The sequence below is a fragment of the Schistocerca gregaria genome, chromosome X (genome assembly GCF_023897955.1).
Source record: "Schistocerca gregaria isolate iqSchGreg1 chromosome X, iqSchGreg1.2, whole genome shotgun sequence".
NCBI lineage: Eukaryota > Metazoa > Arthropoda > Insecta > Orthoptera > Acrididae > Schistocerca > Schistocerca gregaria.
In genome coordinates this window covers 551,439,797-551,466,489 of record NC_064931.1, presented here as the reverse complement: position 1 = coordinate 551,466,489, position 26,693 = coordinate 551,439,797, and the positions used below count along the sequence as shown (strand labels likewise).

Here is a 26,693-nt window from a genome sequence, read left to right as displayed (position 1 = left end):
TCTTCTTGTCAAGCTGCGCCACAAACTCCTATTCTCCCCAATTCTATTCAATAGCTCCTCATTAGTTATGTGATGTACCCATCTAATCTTCAGCATTCTTCTGTAGCACCACATTTCAAAAGCTTCTATTCTCTTCTTGTCCAAACTATTTATCATCCATGTTTCACTTCCATACATGGCTACACTCCATACAAATATTTTCAGAAACGACTTCCTGCCACTTATATTATACTCGATGTCAACAAATTTCTCTTCTTCAGGAACACTTTCCTTGCCATTGCCAGTCTACATTTTATATGGTTGTCATACAAATGTAAAACACTGTGCAGTGGTTGCAGCAGGGCTGCTTTCACAGGTGGCCCAGCCTCTGATGAGGTAGAATGAGCCTATAACGGGACTAGAGTAGGTGGTGCTGGGTGGGTGGATTGTGCAGGTCTTGCATGTGGTGGTTGGGTGGGTGGCAGAGCACCACTTTGGGAGGAGTTGGAAGTATCTTGGGTAAGATATCCCTCATTCGAGGGCATGATGATAGATAATCTAAGCCCTGACGAAGGATGTGGTTCAGTTGTTCCAGTCCCAGGTGTTATTGGGTGACAAAGGAGGTACTTCATTGGATATGAGAATCATGTGTGTGCAAGGATATGGCACAGGAGATCTGCATATGAATTAGATCTGGAGCATATTGCCTATCTGAGAAGGCCTTTGTGAGGCCTTCAGCACACTGGGTGAGGAAGTTCTCATCACTGCAGATGTGTCTGCCGTGGGTAGCCAGGTAATATGGGAGGGATTTTTTGGTGTGTAAGGAGTGGCAGCTGTCAAAGTGCAAGTACTGTTGGTGATTGGTGCGTTTTATGTGGACTGAGGTGTGGATGGATCCATCTGAGAGGAGGGTGGCAGGATGGGTGGAGGAGGACCAGGTGACGATGTGAGAGAAGCTGTTGAGGTTGTGGAGGAGTGAGGATAAGGTGTCCTTGGGTTCAGATTATAAAGATGTCATCAACCAAACCCAGGGTCTGGGGTTTTGGGAAGTTAGGAATGTTTAGCATGGGTAGTTCATGAAGAGGTTGGCATGGAGGGTGCCATGCAGGTGCCCATGGCTGTGCAATGAATTTAATGCTGATGTTTGGTTTGTTAGGCACTCAACTGTGAGGTCATCAGCACCCGTACAAAGTCCCAATTTTGACACAGTCCTATTTTTTACACAGTTCAATCTAGCCACTGTCACAAATGATGATGAAATGATGAGGACGACACAAAATCCAGTCCCTGGGCAGAGAAAATCCCCAATCTGTGCAGGAATCCAATGCAGAACCCCATGTGTGAAATGGATTTGTCTGTATACCTTCCCTTCAAAGGTGAAGTAATTATGGGTTAGGAAGTAGTTGGTTAGGTGTGTAAGGTAGGTTTGGGATTTGCAGGGCACTGGGAGAGGTAGTCTTCAATCACAGCAAGGTCATGGGCATGAAGGATGTTTGTGTAAAAGGAGATTGCATCAACAGTGCTGAGCAGGAATCCAGGAGATGAGGGTGTGCGAATGGTGGAGAGCTGGTGCATTAAGTGGTTGGTTTCTTTAATGTGGGAGGATAGGTCTTGGAGAATTGGTTGCAGATATTGGTCAACAAGGGCTGAGATTATTCCAGTGGGGGCACTATAACCAGCAACAGTGGGGTGCCCAGGATTTTTAGGTTTGGGGATTTTGGGAAGCATGTAGAAGGTGGGTGTGAGGTCTGTTGTTGGGATGAGTAGGGAGATGGATTCAGGGAAGAGGTTCTGGAAAGGGCTTATGGATTTTGGCAGGGATTGAAGGCTATGATGGACTTCTGGGATGGGATCATTTTGGCACAGCTGGTAGGTGGAGGTGTCAGATAACTGGTGGAGGCCCATTGTCTGCTGGGAGGATGATTAAGTCACGATCCATTTTTAGGTTGTGTAGGGCAGTCATTTCTTCTGCTGGAAGGTTGTTCTTTGGACAGGATCTGGGGAAGGATAGTAAGGCCAGGTTGGAAGTTAGGAATTCCTGGAAGGTCACCAATGGGCGGTTAGATAGGAGTATGGCAGGGTCATGGAAGGATGGTGGTGCAAATTGGGACAAGCAATGTTTAATGTTAAGACTGGATTGGCTTTGGTTGGAGGGGTTGGTGGTGAAGAAGTGGTTCCAATGTAGGGAGCAGGAGAAAGAGAGTAGGTCTTTCATGAGCCCAACATGGTTAAGCCATGGAGTAGACCTGAATTTGAGGCTCTGGATAGGACTGAAACCTGTGTGGCACTGAGGATTTTGGTGGAGAGGTTAACAACAGTGTTCTGGGAGTGTTTTGGCAATGGATTTCATGGACTGTTGGTAGGGGGTTTCTGAGGATGCGGTAGGTTGAAAACGTCAGCTAAGCAGAGTCTAGGTGCTATGAGGGACTGACAAGGAGTAGCACTGTTGGCATTATGGGGGTTGGTTAGTGGTGCCCCAAGGTGAGGATAGGATGTCAGCAAGCTGGATAACTTGTGAAGATTCTGTTTGGAATGTTCATTTATCACATCCTCCCTATTTCAGGAATTTTCTTCCAGTTCTCTGCATAATTATCTTGCAGAAATCAACAAGAAAGTTTTAGATTAATAGCAGTCAATGCACGGGTATATAGCCAGTCTTTCTAAATTTACTCCATCAGTGAAGAAAATGGGAACGTCTCTCAGTATGTGAGAGAGTAGGAAGCAATCTATCATAATATGTTTGACTTTTACACTGGTTTGATTTATTCCTCAGGCGACATGTTTTAGAAGATATTTTCAACCTTCTGGAATGTGTAGTATGAGAAATAAATCATTTCAGTTCTTATGGAGATATATTCCCTAAGTACCTTAATGTGTAGCATTATCTTTCAGTTTCACAGTTGTAAGTCTGTCACTGCATAATTTGTAAATGATAATAAGGACATTTTTGTAAACTGAATACTGCGTGTATTTCACCATTCTGTCTACATACAGTATTAGGAAAGCATCTAATTTGAAGAGCACATTAACTGGTATAATTTTAGGTGTCACAGGAAACAGTAGTAGTCCTGAAATAATAGATATGTTCTTTCAGAGTTTTAAACTATTATTGTCAAGTTCAAACTAAATAGAGCTTTTAGGTATATTTTGGGGTTTGTCCACATTTTTAAATATTTTTAATATGAATTTGTTGGTATTGTCTTTTGTAGTAAATTTGTTTAATGTGTAACCAGATTCTGTCTTGATTTGAAAATCAATAGAATTTCTTAATCAAACGAGGAACCCCTTGAGCGCGAGGTCACAAGTTCAGCCATTAGTAAGGCTCATTGAAATTGTTGTGTTAACTTTATGACAGACACAATATTAGCTGCTAATGACTCACCGCATACATCAAGAAGGCAACAGACGATGAGAGTCTGAGAGGTGCAGAGATTAGCCTTCAATGGGAAATATGTATTACACTTAACAAAATGAACATTGTCAACATTCAAGAAATGTATGAAAAAAACACTTAACTTGCACCATGAACATCTAATGACAAATGGTACACTACAAAAGTGCAGTAATATGTTTTATAGGAATGGAGAAACCAAACATCCAGAGGCTGAATTTGCACCATGGTTCTGGGTGGTATGCATTGTGTCTTGCACTTTTCAGAAGGGATAGTTTGTGCATACAATATTTGTAACTATCTTACACCCATTTTACCCCTTTTTCTTGCTGTGATGTAAATATTCCCTACTATCCTGGCAACAACATGCAAATGAGAAAAAATCATAATGCTCAGAGCACCTCCAGTTTCTCACAGCACAATAAATAACTTTTCAACCAATTTACCATCCAGATTAACAGTCAGCATAATTGTATATGAATGCATTAAGCCATTGATTCTAGCTGATCTCGATACAACCCTCTTGGTACCCCTAATTTCCAGCATTCCTTTCACATGCATTTCCTACTCAAATAGTGATTGGTCAGAGTTGAAAACAAATTCCTTAGTGAATGTTGTGATAAATTTGTTTATCTCATCTACAAATGTTCAGGCTGATACTGCAGTTTGCTGTGCATTGTCAATGTTACAGTTTATTTGAAATTTCATTATCTCACATCTGAAGTTATGCAACCATCTACTGTTTCTCTTGAAATCACTGTACTTTGTCACATGTAATTTGATGTGTGTTATGTAGTAGGTCACTATCATGAAAATCTTGTAAATTGTAGCGAGTGTCCTTGAAACATGCAAACACCAGTTTTTGTAACAAGTGTGTCTTGTCTTCCCTTGAATATCCATAGTTTTCTTATGCACCACATGGTCATCTTGCTATGGAGTTGTTTGAAATCTGTTCATATTTGTTTTTTACTATGCTTGGATGATATTTCATGTCCTTAGTTACATTTAGTAGTTGCTCCTTGGACAATGATAGTCTTTTACTACATTTTTCAGGAGGTAGGATTCATGACTCCCTCTCTGACAAAGATGATGAACTACTTGGCTCAACAACTGTTTCTTAATCATTTTGCTCCTCATGTACATTGTCCATACAGTCGAGTGTATAGGACACCACACATTCGTATTGCAGAAATGCTAGTATTTCATGTGCCACTTCTTTCTCACTCTGAAAAATTTCTTGGGTTCCTTTCTGGTGAAATGTCAAATTCAGCAACTATTGTTGTAGATACAATGAAGAGTTCACTTTGTTTATTGTTGCCATTGCTCTGCTTTGTCTCGATACCACCAGCACTGTAGCCTTGTTGTGAGTTACTTGTTGACTAAGCAGTTCAACTATGCTCTGTAGTGTCATATTGTGCCCACCATTGGATACCTCCAGTCCTGCCCCCTGTTGCTATTAGCTGTCAATAACATGGTTGCATGGTAATCAACATGTGGGTTGTTGAATGCCATAAACATAATTGGAATATTGCAGCCTTGCACTCAAGGGTTTCATTGACAGTTACATTGTACAATCAATATAAAACTATCATTTAGATCATTGTATTCATCCTGTTATTTGATAAATATGATGCATAAGTGTTAAAATGTAGTCTGTGCATTATTAAGTAAAATGTCTTCAAGCAATGTCTTCATTTGTGTTGGGTATTCAATATGTGAGATTACCTTATGATCACTATCACAGGAGGAGCTTGCAGGCGTAGATCCCAGAGCAGCTAGGAGGCATAGAACAGGTTTAGCTTCTCGTTCAAGCTCACAAGACAGAGATTCAGATGTAAGAAGATATGCTTACAGACCACCTCGTCGTCGAACATTTCATCACAGAGGATCAGGTGGTGGGCCATGTGGGGATGGCACTCTAGGAGGCAACAGTCAAGATTCCAGTGAAGATGGGTCTGAGTTGTAAGTAGTATCTATGTATACCATGCCTTAAATCTCATTATATTATTAGTCAAAGCTGCTAGAAGAAGTAATAGAGTTTAAAAGAAATTTGTTTACCCACTGATAATTAACATCAATTAAATTAAAGTGTAAGTTTTTTTACTAGCTCTAGATGATGATTATTTTCATTATTAATACTCTTACTGACTTATGTTTGCAAAATACATGAACACATTTCACTTAAATACTGTGTGTCCTCTTCCAAACCCTAAAAACATGTTTAAGTCATTTTGTGAAACACTTCCAAAATTTTTATTTTTTTTCAATGTCTCTGCAATGTCCTTGGTGGAAAAAAAATCATTTAAGCAGTAAAGGCAAGAACTTGCTGAATAGTGGAGGCAGTCAGTCATTGATAAGTACATAAGTACAAAAATGTTTGGTTGAATCCTGTCTCCAAGTTATAGAGTACACATACAGACATATTTACCTACACTTACATCTACATCTACATACATACATACTCCGCAAGCCACCATATGGTGCATGGTGGAGGGTACCTTGTACCACTACTAGTCATTTCCTTTCCTGCTCCACTCACAAACATAGTGAGGGAAAAATGACTGTCTATATATCATGGTAGGAGCCATAATTTCTAGTATCTTATCTTCATAGTCTCTATGCAAAATTTGAGTTGGTGGCAGCAGAATCATTCTGCTGTCAGCTTCAGTTGCTGGTTCTCTAAATTTTCTCAGTAGTGTTCTCTGGAAAGAATGTTGCCTTCCCTCCAGGGAATCCCATTTGAGTTCCCAAATCATCTCCATAATATTAGCAGCCAGCCTCTGAATTAATCAAGAATAGGTTACACTAGCATCCTACAGGTGGTCTCCTTTACAAATGAGTGACACCTTTCCAAAATTTTCCCAATAAACTGAAGCCAACCATTCACTCTCCTTACCGCAGTCCTCACATGACTGTTACAGTTCATATCACTTTGCAGTATTATGCCCAGATATTTAAATGACATGACTGTGTCAAGCAGGACACTACTAATGTTGTATCTGAATAATGTAGATTTGTTTTTCCTACTCATCTGCATTATCTAAATTTTTCTACATTTAGAGCTACCTGCCATTTATCACACCAACCAGAAATTTTGTCTGTCATCTTGTAAGTTCCTACAGTCACTCAACTTTCATACCTTCCCACACACCACAGCATCATCAACAAACAACTGCAAATTGTCACCCACCCTGTCTGCCAGATGATTTATGTATATAGAGAATAATAGCATTCCTATCATACTTACCCGGGGTACTCCTGATGATACCTTTGACTCTGATGAATACTCACCGAGGACAGCATACTGGGTTCTGTTGCTTAGGATGTCTTCAAGCCACACACATATCTGGGAACCTATTAGATATACTCATACCTTATTAACAGTCTGCAGCGTGGCACTATGTCATACTCTTTTCGGAAATCTAGAAATATGGAATCTGCCTATTGCGCTTCATCCATAGTTCACAGTATATCAAGTGAGAAAAGGGCAATCTGAGTTTTGCACAAGAAATGCTCTCTAAAACTGTGTTGATTCATGCACATAAACTTCTCAGTCTCAAGGAACTTTGTTATATTCAGACTGAGAATATGTTGAAGAATTCTGTAGCAAACTAATGTGAAGGATATTGGGCTGTAATTCTGCTGGTCTCTTCTTTTACCCTTCTTATAAACAAGAGTCATATGCACTTCTTTTTAACGTGCTTGGGAATATTCACTGAGTGAGAAATTAATTATAAATACATTCAAAGTAATGGGCAAGTGCCATAGAGAACTGTTTGTAAATCTGAATTGGGATTCCACCCAGACCTGGTGGCTTACTTGTTTTCAACTCATTCAGTTGTTTCTCTATGCCAGGGATGCTTATTACTATGTCTACATCTACATCTATGCAGATACTCTGCAAATTACACTTAAGTGCCTGACACAGGGTTCTTCCAACCACCTTCACAATAATTCTCTATTATCACATTCTCAAACAGCACGTGGAAAAAATGAACACCTACATATTTCCGTTTGAGCTCTGATTTGCCTTATTTTGTTATGATGAGCATTTCTCCCTATGTAGGTCAGCATCATCTATACAGGAGCCTGTCTTATGGTCTAATGATGGTATGTTTGTACAGCTGTATGGCTACATTCTCACTGGGAGACTGCATAGTTCCTGCACTGCAACTTGACTGGGGAGGGGGATTGTGTTCTGTAGAATGGACAAGTAGAGAAGGATGTAGGAAGGGGGGGGGGAGTGCAGGCTTGGGTGGATGGCTGTGTGGATAGGCAGTTGATGATTGGGGCAGGAAAGTGTTACCTATGATCTCTTTCTGTCTGCAATTTGCCAGAGTTGTGTGCAGCACATAGTGACATGTAGGAATAGGTTGGAACTGATAGATAGAACAGAGAAAGAGGAATACAGGTACAGTGGAAAAGAGGCCATGAATGCAGGATGAGTGAAGTTAGGGGCATAGGGCAGGGGTGGAAGTGGTTGTGGAGTGGGGACTAGCAGCAACTGAACTCAGGAAAATTGCAGGATTGTATGATGCAATATGAGGACAGTTCCCATCTATGTAATTTAGAGAAGCTGAAGTTGAGGAGGGGAGGGGAAGGGAGGATCCAGATGATGCAGGATGTGAAGCAGCCATTGGTGTGTTGTACTTAACAATGTGATTTGCCACTGGGAAGTCAACTCTGCCCTTAGCCACAGTTTGACAGTTGCCATTCATTTGGATTGACAGGTGGTTGGTGCTCATAAGCATGTAAAATATTTTGTAGAAACTACACCAGTGTAATATATGATATGTTATGACTGTTAACACAGGTCCCCTGTCTGATGAGGTAAGCATATGACGTGCACCTGGGTCTTCCACAGGGGTATGACACATGCAGTAGGGGTTAGGGGTTCGCACTGCATAAGGATGGACCAGAACATTGTTTTTATTGAGTGGGTGACAGAACATAATTTGGGAGGGTGTTCCTTATTTCCAGGCAATATGAAATGTGAAGTACTGGTGAAGGATATGGTTATTTTGTCCCATTCATGATTGATATTGGGCTATCAGAAGGGTGATCTTTAGCAGCTGATTCCTGGGGATGGTTGGAGGATTAGAGATGTTTGTGGATACTGCAAGGGCATTATTTTTTTGGACTAGGTGTGGGGGTAATTCCCACTGTGAAAGTCTCAGCAAAGCTTTAAGCACACTGGGCAAGGAACTGATAATCACCCCAGATATGCTCTTCAGTGGTGACCAGAGTACATGTGAAAGACTGTGCAGAACTATGCCTGCCTGTAACCAGAATGAGCTCACCAGTGTTACATTCCTGCCCTGTGTACATAGTGCCTCTGCCTCCCAGTGTTCACCCACCCTTCTCCAGTGCTCACTTCCCTCATCTCGCCAACTCCACTCAACACAACTCCATACACCAGTTGAGCTGCAGTGCGAGCATAATCCACAAATCCAGAGCAGTGCAAACATTAGATGTTTATGTGTGCGAGTATGTGTATTCTATCACTCTGAAGGAGGATTCGTCCAAAAGCTATTAATAATCTCAATCTGGTTTATGTTTCTCTCAGTAACTCGGCACCGTAACTTTTCAGTGAGTTGTTACCTTTACTCATTAAATTATGTAAACAACTTTTCTGTTATATTTGCCATAAGAATTTCTACAATTTCCAATACAGAGCTATATATTTCCTTTTAATTTGCAAATGAGTTCTGCACCTACTCAACTTTGACTTCATTGGGACAAATGTTTGACATAGGTGGACGTCAAAATTCAGGGTACACGTACTTAATATGCTACTGTCTAAACAGGCAGAGAGCCTCGTGATTTTACATTGGTGTGACAGTCATCAAAATCATATTTTGTGATCTTCTCTATGTTTGTGGAGAAAATTATTAGTTGTCTGTTTCTAATAATATTTTTTTTAAATAAATCTTCCACAGATACAGTTGATTTGTTTATTTATTTATGCTAATGGTAGTATAATAATTGTTCAAATGTTCAAATGTGTGTGAAATCTTATGGGACTTAACTGCTAAGGTCATCAGTCCCTAAGCTTACACACTACTTAACCTAAATTATCCTAAGGACAAACACAAACACCGATGCCCAAGGGAGGACTCAAACCTCCGGCGGGACCAGCCGCACAGTCCTTGACTGTAGTGCCTTAGACCACTCGGCTAATCCTGCACGGCTATAATAATTGGTTGGGCATCCAAAACTGAACAAGACCCAGAAGTTTATCTAGTTGAAATATGAAGTTCAGCACCACATTTCTTACACATCTCAGTGACTTTCATATTATCAAATTTGTGGCCTTGTGGTTACTGCCTTTGATTACTAATTTAAAGGTTTTGAGATAGATATCAGCAACTGATAACAATTGGAATAAAATCTATTTTATCCAAGTCATTGTCTTTTTACTTTTGTAATGATTCTATAGAGTCTTTTTTAGTTCAAATGAGGCTTTGTTTACTCACCAACATAAACACAAGTGATTTTTCTTTCTTAACGATCATACATCTTTTTTGAATCAGTTGTTTTGTCCTCATAGTCCATTTTTCATTGTGATGTACTCAACTGGAGACATAGACAATCGCAACATGAATAACACATGTATCTTGTCATTTGAGATTTCTTTATTTTCACACTATATACATTTCTTCTGCATATTTATAGCACTTTGTTTGGTGTCAAATGTGTACAGCTCCCTTCTTTTTTTTATCAGTTCCTAAAATTTCAACAAATCTAAACAACATAGATAAAGGCATACCTGGATTTGAAATATTTCTCCTCTGTTAGTGGTCTTAAACAACTGTTATCCTAAACATCCAAGAAAATCTTGAAATCTCATCATATCATTTTCATTTCTGAAATACATAACTTGGTTGTTTACTATGTGGTTTTTAGTAATTAATGACTATTTATTCCATTTTGGGAGACACGATAACCTGAACACATCTTGACTACAATATCAAACCCAGATTTTTCTTTATTGTATAATCATTTCAAGTTTCATTTTACTTCATGTTCCTTCATCAAAAGCCCTATCAAAATGAAAGCTGGAGATCAAGCTGACATTCTTCTTCACTTTCTACATGCATGAAAACATCCTTTATATTGTAAAGGACGGTTTTTTATACTCTTTGGTACATTTGGAATTTGTTCCTTCTTTTTCTTAAGCGTCTCAGTGACTGACAACCCAGAATCTTTTAGTCAGATTTCAGGAAGAGAAATATCACTGTACAAGCTATTGGTCGTAACCTTAAACCCTGTTTCTTTAAAAAGGGAAAATCATTTGTTAAACAACATGAGTTCCTTTATTGTTTACTTCATGAAGTCCTTTGCACTGTTTACCAAGCATAAATTTCTATATTACTGATGTAAAACATTTTGCAGTCAACTAAAGAAAATATTTTCGAACTATACTTTGCAAGTTTTGACGGAAAATATTGTATAAAGTTGCACCAGCTACAGAACACTTCCAGTTTCTCATAATCTGTAACAATTTTACCAGGTGAGGAGGATGCTCGAGAAGGCTACAAAGTAATCAGTGAAATCTCTTATTGCTGCAATATGATCTTTTCCTTTCTCATGGATGTTGTTTCTCTTTCATAAAATCTTAAACATTACAGAAGAAATCCAAATCTTCTGAATCCCACAGTCATCCAGGATATTTCACTTCCATAGACTTTTGATTGTCATATTTCATCAAGATTCATTTTCTCTTCTGTATGCAGTTCAGTCAGATAAAATAAGTCTGATTACAGCCTTTATCTCAGTTAAATGTTAATAATGCATCTCTTGTGAGACTGAAGTTTGCCTTTATGTTGTCAATATATTGACTTGTGCAAGACACTATTATTTCTAACAGTTTTGTGTGAGGCAGAACCAGACATAAGAAATATTGTCCATATTTTTTGCTAGACCCTTTCTAAACAGAAATGACATACATAAATTTTGTCTGGTTCTTTTTTTGTGAAGAATAGAATGATTTCCTTAAATAAAGAGTTAATGGTTTTGTTAGTCTTCCTCCTCAAAGATGTACAAAATTCTTCCTTCTCATCACAATCATGAGGCCATGAACTGTATTCCACATTACTTTGTTCTGTATCTGAATTCTCCTTACTTTCCTCAATTACAGAAAAAGCAGCTTTATCACCAACTTCACTGTCAGGCTCTCATCTGTGACTGAAACATCTAAAAAGTGTTTCTGAATTTCCTGACATCCTCTTCCACAACCATGTTATACATCTTTCTGAATGCCCTCATTTATAAACAAACAAATTTGTACATATTTTGTCAAAATCTAACTGTTAGCTTTAAATTCACCTTCTGAATGAATATGTTTTGTAAGCATATGAAAATAATTATATTTGGAGATCTACAAATATGTAACAAATAGTCACAAGTCTCTTAGATACATGGAGGGTTTTGATGAGAATTGATTTCTTTGTAAATACTGTAGTGTTATAAGCTGACTATCTATCAAATGAAATGCTAATGGGTAGGTAGACGAAAATTAATATTTGCTCTGCAATAATAAAACTTGTGCAGCTTGTCAGAGTCATGGATGTAATTTTTCTGTCATATCTGTAATAATGCTCCATTCACAACAATGAAAATTTTGAGAAATGTGATCACTGACACAGGGAGATAGACAGAAGAAATGTTGTAAGACTCCTATTGCTGTCTAATTTTGTGAGAAAATTAATTCATTTGCATCTGTCAGACTACTATGACTTACAGAATGTTATAAACCTTAGATAATGATTTTCATACTGAATGAAAAGGAGTGATATTGTCAGATTGTTGTTACTTTCTTGTTTTCTGAGAAAATCAATTCATTTGCATCTGTCAGACCACCACAACTTATGAAATGTCGTAAACCGTTTATAATTATTTGTCATGTTGAGTACTTATGATTTATTAATCTGAACAGACTACTGAAAATCTAAGATGGAATTTTTACTGACCCATAGATAAGGGCAAAAAATAATGGACTTGCCTTTGGCATAATCAGTTAACAAATGAACAAAGTCATATAGTGTACCTACTCCTCAATAGTTATTGCAGTAAAAATCTTTCTTTGCTAAAAGGAAGCTGTAGATGAAAACAATTAGTGTATTTCTATAGGTCTGGCTGTGACATGAGTACAAAATTCCATTATCTTTAAATTCCTTCTGAACTTTCCACAGAAGGTTGATATTGTAAGTCAGTGTCAAAGTGAGAGATTTCACTAGGATGTACAAATAATGCAAGCTAGATACCAATGGCTATTGGATGTGCTTAGGTAGGTGGACAATTTTTCATGCAGCAGGTCACAAATGAACCACCGTCATACCTATGAATGTGTGTGGGCTTAGATTCAAGGGAAGCCGCAATGAAAGAATAATCATCCTGGAACTAAAAACAGACTTTACTATGAAGTAGGAACAAAAAATAACAAAAATAATGGTAATCTTGACATAAGTACACATCATTCCACATTTTTGAAATCAAAGTCTACAGCAATCTACATCCAGTATCAAGTTTCTCGACTACAATGAGTATTGCAACATGCTTGGATCATACTTATCATGCTGCACACAAGCTTGTTGTAGTTCAAGCTGGTTCTACTTGCTGTATCCTGCTACGAGTGCATGTAAGTGAGAGTGTGCTGAGTACGATGTCACCATGCATTTATGCTCGAATCAGCTGCTATCTGTATCAGCATGGGTCAGCTGATGGAGGCCACCTGTAGGAGGCACATGTGCGGTGCTGTCCACATGATGCCATCTGCTGGCTACTCGCACATACATATGCGTGGAGCAATGCTGACTGACTCCCTTTATGTGATCCTAGTTTGTATTGTGCACATCAGTGTTCTTTGCCTTGTGAAGTCTTGAGAGGCTTATTGTTCAGAGGTGATTCAAGTCATATTTGTGTGATTTGGATTAATTTTATGTATTAATTGGTTAATACAAATTTGGAATCAATTCACGTCACACAAATACATCTTAAATAATAACCTCCTGTTGGGATCTCACAATTCACAGAACACTGGTGTGCATGATATAAACTAAGATCACACAGAAGTAGTCAGTGAAAATTATTTAAAATTGTTTTTAGTGAAATTCCTGTAGTGTATCTTAATGCATAACCAACAGCAAGTGCCAGTTTTTGGGAAAATGATCCATTATGTATGATTGCCATGAAATTATTGCCAATGTGTGAAATCTTTAGCAATAGGAACAGTGTCTCTCTCTCGAATGAGATTCATGTGAAAAAATGGCACTGTGGCAAACCTGACTTCGTGTAGTGCTCATGGGGTGTGGAATTTGTATGTTCCCAATGTTTTTACAGTTGGTGTAATCCAAGGGAATGCATGAAACATTCCTGAAGAATAGATGTAAAAATTAAAAGCGAGAATTTATATTAGAATTGATTCCCTTAAAAATACCATACACCCTTATTACACACTATATTGTGTAATAAATATATTACACTTACTGTGAAACCAAGTTGTAATTTTATAATTAATACAATGCCCTTATATGCCCTAATTTGATAAGAAGGACATGGGTAGATCAGTGGGAAAAGAAGAAAAATAAGATAAAATAAAATAAAAACAATGCTAACCAGTGTACCACCACTTCGGTGAACGTATTACATACTGTAAGGCATATAAACTACCTAGAAAACTTTTACCATTTTTTCCCAGAAAGAGTTAAGTTTCTATGAATAAGCAGAGACACTTATTGGCATATTTTAACCCCTCTTCCACTGAGCAAAGGTTCTCAGAAATGGGGTGATAACACTTGCCATTTTCTCCTTGTGAGAATGCATATTTACTTTTATATAAAACATTTTCATTTATCTTTTTGTGTGACATTTTATTAAAATCATAAGCTTTTGATGATTATGTCCACCAACGTCACCAGAACAAACATTTGATTGCCAGGAAGTCATTGGGATTGTCCTTACCAACACGCCATACCACACTCTCCCCATTACTAAATATAAAATCCATGCCTCATATATGCTTCCACCTGTGGTGCACATCTCTGAAAAACACAATTTAAACTGTCACAAGCCTTATTTTGGAATATTGAACATCTAATGCTGCCTTCCATGATGCACCACTGAATGCATAGCTCTTGTTTCTGCTGTAATTATTGTTGCATATTCTGATTTCCACAGTCTCTATAATAACCAATTTTCTCCACTAGGAAACATGGTACAGAATTTTCATTTCTTTGAAATAATCTTGCAGTTCTTTGTAGGGATGTGTTCAATGACCTCCAATTTGTTTTATGGCTTTCTGAACTTCATGTGATATTGATTTTCAGTACAGTATTCTGAAACAGTTCAAAAGGGCTGTTACATAACATTATTGCCACAATGAAAACATAGACTCCATTTTACAAGATATAGTATTTCTTTGAAAACGTTATTCACAAACATTATTAAACGAAAAATATCAAAAGCATGTATGCAGGCAAAGGCCAGTTTTCAGATGTCAATACTAGAAAAAGAGTTAGGTTTAAAAAGTCATAATTGGATATAAATGTATTAATTTACTGAGAGAAAAATGACATAGTAATACAGAACTGCAGATTAAATGTATATCTATGACAATAATTTAATAATTTAAATCAGTTAATACGATTAATATTCTTTCTGCAGATGTCTATCAACGGAAGTACTTAAATATTTTGTTTATTTCATTACCTACATTTTGAATCAGCCAGTGTTCTCGAGTGTATTTTCTGAATAACTGAATAATGCACCAGTAGTATCATAGTGTAAGATTTCCTATTCCTTAAAATATCTATGAAAAAACTATTTACTGCAGAACTCAGAAACCTTTTCCAAAACAATAACTTGTTAACAGCTCCCTTGTATCAATTTTAATCAAGAGAGAAAACATTTTTGATGTTGGAAACAATGTTCTAGGAGTGTTTTCAGGTTTATTGTGACCTTGAGAAAGATTTTTATTGCAAATATGCAATACTGTTATGAAAACTTATGTTATAAAGACCCCTCATATCATCCCCTCTCACTCATGGTTTTGTAAAGTCTTCCATAATGTACAAAAAACTGGAGTGCATGTTAATAGAATCCATTTCAAGGATAAACTTTGAGTCATAAAAATAAGTATAAAATACCTCATCCCTCAAGAACTACTCTTGGCCTTTTATAATCATGTCAAAAAGAAATTAAACAATTTATATATTTGAAGGGGCCCAACATTTTCCTACTGCTCGTAATGCTGTTGAAAACAGACATATTAAATGTCATCCATGGTGGTGAATATCTAAGAGAAAATAGTGGAAGTTGTGAATATGACCATTTTGTGGTCTTATTAGAAGTTGTTATAGCTCCCACTATTCTAACGTGACACCATCCAAATTCCAAAGTATCAGAGATGCTTGTCCCTTGTCTTCTCCGTGAAGCACAGAGATATATCAAAAAAGACTTCCATTGCCAGCATTTAAACCACCAAATGAAAGCAAAAAAGAGGAAGTCATAATAACTGTGATCTATGAAGATTTGTAGGGTCACACAATTCACGAGAGAGTGAGAGTATGAGTATGAGTAGGGAGCAGGGAGCAGACATTATGAAGCAACAAGGTCTTATTCAACGCTGCTACTAGAATATCAGCAGAAAAGGCACTCATGACTGTTTTTTGGAATGCAAAAATATTATTGCTTGCTGAATTTTTCTTATTGCAGCACATTAAAGTGTACTGGTTGAAATGAAATCTGGTTATCCCAAGAAATAGCATCATCCTCTATTTCATCTGTGATGTGTGGAAAGTACATGAGCATTTTTTTTTTCTTTCTAAATACTTATTGTGAATTCTTGTTTTTCTGGCATCCTGGATGATCTCTTCATTATGGATCCATTGGAACAAAAAGTGCATCTAATCTAATATAAAATATTCTAATTCCATATAAAAACATACATCTGCATTCACCAGCCTTTACCCTACGCTGAATTCTGTGAAACGTAATGAACACTTTGTTTGCAATTCTAATTTATTCCCATGTAGCATTCCATATGATACAGTCCCAGAAAAAGTAGTTTGGAGGCTCAAGTCTCAACATTGATACAGTAGTTTCCTTCTGCACAGTTGTATATTTATGTGGTTTATCTTCTTTTTAATCATTAAAGTGTCACTAAGCTGCAAAGAAAACTTATTTCTGCAAAAAAAAAAATATAAAAATATGTGAGTTTATGTGCCACAATAAATTTGAAAATAGGAAGGTAAAGAAATGTATTTTCTAGCTGCCTTCCTACTATGTTGTCTCAGCAGCATGAATTTTGGTGTCTGCCAGTAATTCTTCTGTTTCTTTTTATTACTTCTTTTACAAATATAGAATAACACAGTATTTTGTAGTTTCTTTTTACTAATAATTTGTGAACTAAATATTTTAATTCAAGGTGAATACACTGAAAATGATCTTATTGCTTAATAAATGTACATATAACATGACACACACTTCACTATTGTTGCAGTGAGAAGTCTGGTCATGGCATTCTAGAATTCTCAGCAGATAAGGCTGGTCGGGATGTGACTCCAATGAATCTTGAATTTGGAGATGATGACAGACAAGTGAAACCAGGAACACTTAATTCAATTGCTGGTAAGTATTAAATGTCACCTGAAAATAATAGTAATGAAATAGCAGCAGATTTCACTCTCAGGATGAGATAAATCCAAGAAACATAAAACTAAAATTCTCTATAGTTATTTGAAACATGAAATTGCAGTTCATAGTTAACTGAATGAGTGGTAAAACATTGAACTTGTATACAGGAGACAACAGTTCAAATCTTCATTTAGCCATCCAGAATTAGGTTTCCCTTGATTTTTGTAAATTACTTAAGTTAAAATTTGGGATGTTTCCTTTCATAGCACGTGTCTAGTATCATTCCCCATCTTTCCATAATATGAACTTGCCTTCCAACTCTAACAAGCTCATTGTTGATGAGATGTTAAAGTGTGATCTTGCTTTTCCAAATGGAAACACATGCAAGAAATTATTATATCAATCATTCTGTGTAGGTTATTGATTTAACTGAATACATCTCTTCCAGAATTGGTTAATGTCTTTTTATTAATTAAAATTTGATTTGATTTATACTTTTGCTTTCACATTTCATTTAAGTAATTTTTTTACTAGTTAAAATTAATATTCTCACATAAAATTGCTTAATAGACATCTAATTTTGCTCAGTGTCTGTTCTCATTTAACACACAGTGTAGCTTATTTGCAGTCATGTTCACCACTTAGTTTTCATTCTACCATTATGTAACTTTGTGTTACTTTAATTTATGTCCTATGTTCTTTTAAATAATTACTTTATTAAGGCACAAAGCACTTAATGACATCAGCTGCCAGTGGCCATTGATTTACAGCAAAGGGGAAAGTTTAAAGAGAGTTTAAATTTGTGCCAGACTGTCATTCTAACCTGGGTCTTCTACTTACTAGACAGATGCCTTGACAAATGTGCCATCCACATGCAGTGCTCATTGCAACTGCACAGACTACCCTAACATGCCTAGCACAGAATTTCATTTATTCCTGTAAGAGTTTGAGTGTGGTGTGCATCTACACTGAGTTGATGAATTGGTGGTCATCCTTGCTATATATATAGTTGATGTGACTTACCAAACAAAAGTGCTGGTAGGTCGATAGATACACAAACATACACACAAAACTCAAGCTTTAGCAACCAATGGCTGCTTCTTCAGGAAAGAGGGAAGGAGAGGGAAAGACGAAAGGATGTTGGTTTTAAGGGAGAGGGTAAGGAGTCATTCCAATCCCGGGAGTGGAAAGACTTACCTTAAGGGGAAAAAAGGATATGTGTGTGTGTGTGTGCGCGCGAGTGTGCACCTGTCCTTTTTTCCCACTAAGGGAAGTCTTTCCGCTCCCGGGATTGGAATGACTCCTTACCCTCTCCCTTAAAACCCACATCCTTTCGTCTTTCCCTCTCCTTCCCTCTTTCATGAAGAAGCAACCATCGGTTGCAAAAGCTAGTAACTCTGTGTGTGTGTTTTGTTCATTGTGCCTCAGCCTGTCTGCCGGCACTTTCCCGCTTGGTAAGTCTTGGAATCTTTGTTTTTGATTGTTTTTTTTTTTTTTTCTGGACATGACCAAAAGAGCACACACCATTTTGATCCTGCAGCCACTATGAAACAAGACACAAAGGAATTAATAACATTAGGTGCCAGTTGGAACTGATTTAAATCAATGGAGAAAGTTGAAAATATGTGCTGAACTGAGATTCAAACCCGTGTCCTCTGCCTACTAGGCAGATGTGCTGACCATGTGCCATTAGGACACAGTGGTCATCACAACTGCATGGACTACTCTACTGTGTCTCCAATCAGACCAAAATTCTCAACTTATTGACATGCTTCTGACATACTGCCCCTTTCTCATTATCCTCATTACTTGGGGAATTTCACTGATTCCTGTATGAGTTTATAGCAGATATGATATAATAATGGTTAACAACTTTTAACATTGTACTTTGCAATGTCATAAAACCTGATATCTAGATAGTACACAAGATAAATATAGTAATATACAGTCAAATGGCGATTTACTCTTTTTGAAAAGTATTACATGACTGTGGTTAACACCATCAAAAACTTTTTAATTTTTGGTGGTTATGATGGAAAGGTAGATATTCTGAGTTGATGAAGTGAGTAATTGTATTCAAATGTTTAAATGCAGCTGTCCTTCACCTGAATGTTGAAAAACCAGGATGTCCCAAACCTAAAATCATACTTGAAATAATTTAGAATGCACACAATATGATAATGTACTATTGGCAATTATAAGCAAATGAATTAGTCAATGCCATAGACATTTCAGGAGAAATACTATGGTTCATTTTATATGAAGAATGAACACTGAGTGAGAGCTGCTGTTGTAGCTTAAATTACATTATACTGGCTTAATATGACAGGGAAGTGAGCCAGATTCAGATCAACAGATTAACAGTGCAACACGTTTAGCCAATGTATGATTTTGCACACTGGTATGGGATTTTATATATTGTCATTAATGGATTGTCATTAATGGAATCCAACATCATTTGCACTTGCACTGGAGGGCAGGAAGCACATTTTATTTGAAGTCTCTTGAACAGCCTGCTGATCTTGAAGAACACACTATCAACATAGGGTAGAAAAGTCATCCTTGTGGAGTTCTCCATTTCTCCTGGCTGTTCTTGAAGTTTAGTGGATGCAGGTTGAAATGCATTACAAATCTGTTTATCAGAGTGCCTGTTTTGTACAAAGAGAGAGTGAAGATGGCTAAATTCTGCTGGTAAACTCCATGGATCTGAGATAATTCTAGTCCTATGAAAGAGAGTCCACAATATGCCACTGTGTTGAGATGGGTGATGGCAGTTTATAGCTCATACATACAGATCTGTGCGATTTGGTTTATGAAACACATTGTGCCCAAGGAACCATCTCCTTTTCTGCAGACCAAGACATCTAAGAATTGGGGGGGGGGGGTCTCCATTTGTCTCCACTTTCATGGTGAAGCAAATGCTCAGATGGAGAGAATTAAGGTGTTCCACAAATGCAGAACATGTTGCTGTCACACATGGCCTTACTACAAAGGTGTCATCTATATATATTCAGAAACATTTAGATTTCATCATCACTGCCTGAAGTGTTTTTCTTTGAAGTCCCTCATGAAAAGGTTAGCTACCATGGGAGACAACTGACTGCCCATAGCACACCATCAGTTTGCTCAAAATATTAAATCAAAAGTAAGTCGAGGTAAGCTCATGTTTGAATAGATGTAAGATGTACTCCTCCAAATTAACCCCTATAAGTTGTAATGAATTCACCAGAGGTACACATGTAAACAAAGAGACCACATCAAAACTCACTAATATGTCAGCTGGTTCATGACATGAAGTCTTAATTCTCTGTATAAAAAAAACTCAGAATATTTTATACAGTCACTGAAGACTTTGCGTCTTGAACCAGCTGGTATATTAGTGAGTTTCAATGTGGTCTCTTTGTTCACACAAGTATCCCTGGTGGATTCATTACAGCTTATAGGAGATATGTTGGAGGAGGACATATTACATCTGTTCAAAGATGTGCTTACCTTGACTTAGTTTTTATTTAATGAACAGTATTTTGAGCAAAACTGATGGTTTGCCCTTTGTCTCCCATAGTAGCTAATCTTTTTATGAAAGAGTAAGAAAAACCACTTCAGTCAGTGGTGTGAAACCTAAATGTTTCTGGATGTATGTGGATGACACCTCTGTAATAAGGCCACATGTGGCAGTAACATGCCCTGCGTTTCTGCAACACCTAAATGGCCTTCATCCGAACATTCGCTTCACCATGAAAGTGGAGAAAAATTGAGACCTCCCATTTTTAGATGTCTTTGCCCACAGAAAAGAAGATGGTCCCTTGGGTCACAATGTGTTTTGTAAACCAACTTACACAGGCCTGTATCTATAAGCTATGGCCTGCCGTCACCCATCTCAATGCAGTGACACATTACAGACTCTCGTTCACAGGACTAGAGTTATCACAGATGCAGGGAGCTTATCAGTAGAGATTAGCCACCTTCACTCTGTCTTATTATAAACAGGTACTCCAATGAACATATTTGTAATGCATTTCAACCTGCACACACTATACCTCAAGAACAAACAGACAAAACAGAGAACTTTACAAGGGTTGTTTTTCTACCCTAGGTTGGTGATGTGTCCTACAAGATTGTCACGCTGTTCAAGAAACTTCAAATAAACTGGGTCTTACTAAGGCAGCATCAGCTGCAGGTGAATAAATTTAAGTTAACACAGATGGGGAATCATAGCCTCCACACTTAAACTGGATGCCATAACTCTACCTGCATGCATGCATACTGTGCTGCGATTTGCAACTGCACTTTTCCCACATTGTACATGCAAAGAACATGGCCCATTTCTCAGGCAGGGGGTACTGGATGTCACTGTGCTGTATGATTCATCTACTATGATATTGTAGCCCATTCCTTGGTGCCAGCACTTTTCTAGTGAGCCGGCATATATACACTGGTGAGCCACTGCAGCAACATATCTAAGTATATGAAGATGATGAGCAGCTGTCTCATTGAAATATTGTGCAGCTTACACAACATTATTGGATGCAGCGCCTATGGACCAATGAAGGTGTTACAACATTGGGAAAGTTTCAAACTGCACAACATTGTTTCAGATAGTGTCATTGATAGTAATTGAGCTAATGGATTTTTGTGATAGTTCTTGACTAGTTGTTGGCAGATCAACAGATGCTGGCTACCTGAAGTAGTAGGGGAAGAGCCTCATCCAGCTGTAGGTCATTATAAGGTGCAACAGATATCTAGCAAAAAAAACTCAGTGTAGGTCAATAACGAAAGAGAGTAGAAAGAAAAAAGTCTTGCTGATAGATAGTTGCCTTGGGAAGAATGTAGACCAGATGGTACAGGTCTAATCAGGTGCTGGGTACGAGGTCACAAGTATTGTGAAGCCAAATGCTAGCCTTAGCTAGGTGACAGAAGGGATAGGGAATTTGTGGAAAGGTTTTGATAAACCTTTAGTAGGTTGAGAAGGGAACAGCCTGGCTATGGATTGTAATTACAACATTAGGGAAGAGCTGCATGAAATAGGAGTAGCAACTACATGCACAAATTGGAGTTTTGTGAATGTCCCGCAGCATCATGGCCAGCCATGGATCAACAGTGGTGTGAGCCATAAAAACACAGAGTTGAGCAGACTGCCGCTGACTGAAATGAAATCTCATATTAGTACAGTGCCTGTTACTAGAATTGGAACAGGGGGATGTACCGGACATGACCTACATCTGTGTGGGAGAGGCAAAAATAGATTGGCTGTGCTTCTCACAGAGAATATGAGGGGCCACCATCACACAAAGCAAAATCAGTATTGATACTGATGTCAGACAGACCTTTTTTAGGTTAGAATCAGGATTCAGGCACCTTGTTTTGAAAGGAGTCAAATTAACAGAAGAGTCCCACAAAATGCACAGAAAAATATGGTTAGTTTATTTCATCAAAATATTAGAGGACTAAGTAATAAGGAAGAAGAGTTCTTGTCTGTTTGGAAAAGTGAGAGAGCTCTGTGCCCACATAACTACAGGAACCAATAAGCTACATATAGAAGAATGCACTCTAGCAGGTTACTTATGCAGAACTAATATGGGAAAAAGAAAAGTTGTTACATACATTAAGACAGAATGGAATTTAAAAAATATTGAGACAAATAGTGTAGTGTAGTGTAGAGTATTGATCAGCATATATAAGTGTTAAGTGTGTGCTTGTGAAATAATACTGAACAATACTTCATTTTTAATTGTAAATGGTTATTGATCTCCCCTTGGAATGTTTGAACTACACTCCTGGAAATGGAAAAAAGAACACATTGACACCGGTGTGTCAGACCCACCATACTTGCTCTGGACACTGCGAGAGGGCTGTACAAGCAATGATCACACGCACGGCACAGCGGACACACCAGGAACCGCGGTGTTGGCCGTCGAATGGCGCTAGCTGCGCAGCATTTGTGCACCACCGCCGTCAGTGTCAGCCTGTTTGCCGTGGCATACGCAGCTCCATCGCAGTCTTTAACACTGGTAGCATGCCGCGACAGCGTGGACGTGAACTGTATGTGCAGCTGACGCACTTTGAGCGAGGGCGTATAGTGGGCATGCGGGAGGCCGGGTGGACGTACCGCCGAATTGCTCAACATGTGGGGCGTGAGGTCTCCACAGTACATTGATGTTGTCGCCAGTGGTCAGTGGAAGGTGCACGTGCCCGTCGACCTGGGACTGGACCGCAGCGATGCACGGACGCACGCCAAGACCGTAGGATCCTACGCAGTGCCGTAGGGGACCGCACCACCACTTTCCAGCAAATTAGGGACACTGTTGCTCCTGGGGTATCGGCGAGCACCATTCGCAACCGTCTCCATGGGCTACGGTCCTGCACACCATTAGGCTGTCTTCTGCTCACGCCCCAACATCGTGCAGCCCGCCTCCAGTGGTGTCGCGACAGGCGTGAATGGAGGGACAAATGGAGACGTGTCATCTTCAGCGATGAGAGTTGCTTCTGCCTTGGTGCAAATTATGGTCGTAAGCATGTTTGGCGCCGTGCAGGTGAGCGCCACAATCAGGACTACATACGACCGAGGCACACAGGGCCAACACCCGGCATCATGGTGTGGGGAGCGATCTCCTACACTGGCCGTACACCTCTGGTGATCGTCGAGGGGACACTGAATTGTGCACGGTACATCCAAACCGTCATCGAACCCATCGTTCTACCATTCCTAGACCGGCAAGGGAACTTGCTGTTCCAACAGGACAATGCACATCCGCATGTATCCCTTGCCACCCAACGTGCTCTAGAAGGTGTAAGTCAACTACCCTGGCCAGCAAGATCTCTGTATCTGTCCCTCATTGAGCATGTTTGGGGCTGGATGAAGCGTCGTCTCACACGGTCTGCACGTCCAGCACAAACGCTGGTCCAACTGAGGCGCCAGGTGGAAATGGCATGGCAAGCCGTTCCACAGGACTACATCCAGCATCTCTACGATCGTCTCCATGGGAGAATAGCAGCCTGCATTGCTGCGAAAGGTGGATATACACTGTACTAGTGCCGACATTGTGCATGCTCTGTTGCCTGTGTCTATGTGCCTGTGGTTCTGTCAGTGTGATCATGTGATGTATCTGACCCCAGGAATGTGTCAATAAAGTTTCCCCTTCCTGGGACAATGAATTCATGGTGTTCTTATTTCAATTTCCACGAGTGTATTTATGAAGAATCTGGATTCCTTACTGTGTCATCAGTCAGACAGAAGCAATAGTCTGTGGTGACTATCACAGTCATTTACAATACACTAAAAAAAGTCATCAACTTAAAGTTGGTTTGCACATCATTGCTTTTTTTCTCTGTGTGATAACATAAAGATATTATCTCATAACTTTTTCCAACCCAAACACTGTCTCACCAAGGTAATTACTGGGTAGTCTGAACCTCAGTATAGTAACTTAGAAATTTCATTTGGAGATAATGATTGCAGGTTGTGATAATTTATATGGGCAACAAAATAGTGCTAATCCAAATTTTCTTGGCATTGGTAGTGGAAGACTTTAGGAAATAAGTTTGCTTATTGATTGACTTTAATTTTTTTTTTACTTGAAGTTAATCATTGCTCTGTAGTGTTTATAAAGATTGGTAACAGCCTTTATAAGTGAACTGAAATATAGAAATAGCATACTGACAATTTTAGTCACATTTGCTCAAGTATTTCTCACTTGTAAATTTTGTATTATAAGAATTGCTGTATTATTTCATGAAAGTGGTAGAATATGCCTGCATTGGTAACTGTTGGCACTACTTTGACCACTTCACCAACAATTACCAATGCTCAAGCATCTTTGAATGACATCAATAAATAATGATAAAAACCATACTCTTAACCTGATATAATAGAAAAATAAATTTGGCAAAGGCAATTCCTCTTTGCCAGAAGCAAGTGAGGACAAACTACTGTGACAAAAATAATTAGCTTCATGCAACAATATACTCCACACACCCTCACACTACCTCAAACATATTTTTAGTTACAGCTCTTCACCTTCTAGTTTTTATTTTTGTGTTGGAGTTTGGTGAATACCCCACACAGCCAACATTTTCCTACATAGGTGATTCATCTAGTGATTAAAAGTGATTTTGTAAAAATATGTAAAGTGCTCATAATAGTTGGTAACATATCATAATATCACATCCTGACAGCTGGACATACAGACCTTCATGTTAGATTATTGAAGGGAAAGGGAATTGTACAAATACACTAATTTGTTCTAAAGAGGAAATGATGTGCAATTTTATGTTTATATGATGGCTTTGATAACATAATGATGAAACATGTTAAGATACAGCGCTATCACTTGACTGACAGTCCATGAGATGGTACACATATACTCATGTATATGTGTGGGTAACACACTATTGTAAGTCCATGATTATTCTATGAGTTTTTGTGTTTTTTGATGTGTGGTGCTGATACTAGTGAAAAATTGCTGCTTCACCTTCCTCAGTCTGCAGCATAAAGTGACTTGCTGGTCATGACAGCACTTGTATGAAAGAATAAATGATTTAGATTGCCTCTGACATTGACTCACATGAACAAGTTGGTGAGTCTCTGATCTCTATTGTGTGGATGTAGCCATAGGAACTGTGATGGAAGTAAATACTTATGATGGACATTTAATGCCTTCAGTTATATGTTCAATCCTTAAACTATGACCTTTGAGGGTGAATCAGTTAGTTGCAGGTTATAGTAATGTACTGTTTATCTCTCTGCCAGCATCTTTATTCCCACATTTATTTCCACATGTTATATGCCTTTGCATTAAGTTTAGGAAAGTGGTTAGATGCATTTAAACCTGTTGTATGTTGCTTCATTTTTAAGGAAGTCCACATATTTATATTTGAATGCATTGCACTTGTATACAGGGTAAGTTCACCAAAGTTTCACACCACAGTAGCTCAACCACTTTCTTCACTGTGTTAATAAGATGAGCATATTTGTTTCATCTACATCTATGTACATACTCTGTAAGCCACCATATTGTGTATGGTGAGGAAGATATAATGTACCACTACTAGTCGATTCCTTTACTGTTCCACTTGCATATGGAGTAAGGGAAAAATAACTGACTATAGGCCTCTGTACGCTCCCTAATTTCTCTTATCTTGTCATTACAATCCTTACACAAAATGTGTGCTGACAGCAGTAGAATCATTCTGATATAAATACCCATTTGTTAAATTTTCTCAATGTATTCCCTCCAGGGATTCCCATTGGAGTTCACAAATCACCCCTATTCTACATGAGGTCTGCTTTGTTGATGAGCTACACTTTCCTAAAATTCTCTCAATGAACTTGTCTTTACCATTAGCCTTGCCTTTTACCATCCCTGTGTGTTCATTTTATTTCATGTTGCCTTGCAATATTAGACCTAGGTATTTAATCGGTGTGAATTAATCACACAGCATACCACTATTACTATATTTTAAAATTGCCGTATAGATTTTCATACTCATGTGCATTAATAGTTTTTCTTCCTTTAGGAAAAGCTGCCATTCATCACACCAAATAGAAATTCTGTATGAGTCATACTGTCTCATCCTACAGTCACTGAATGACAGTACTTTCCCACAGACAAAGCATCGTCAGCAAACAATCATAGGTTACTTCTCACCCAGATGATACCTTGTCTTTGATGATCACTCACTGTTGAGGACA

At 38.3% G+C, this 26,693-nt stretch overlaps 1 protein-coding gene across 2 annotated transcripts in view; it reads left to right on the top strand.

Annotated features, from left to right (window-relative positions):
- LOC126297448 (potassium voltage-gated channel subfamily H member 6) overlaps positions 1–26,693 on the top strand; it is a 2,320,485-nt gene that overhangs the window by 2,167,279 nt on the left and 126,513 nt on the right. For both annotated transcript variants that reach the window (XM_049988300.1, XM_049988301.1), the window contains 2 exons: positions 5,115–5,332; positions 16,872–16,999. In XM_049988300.1, the coding sequence (XP_049844257.1) occupies positions 5,115–5,332; positions 16,872–16,999 (346 nt within the window). The remainder of the gene's footprint in view (positions 1–5,114; positions 5,333–16,871; positions 17,000–26,693) is intronic.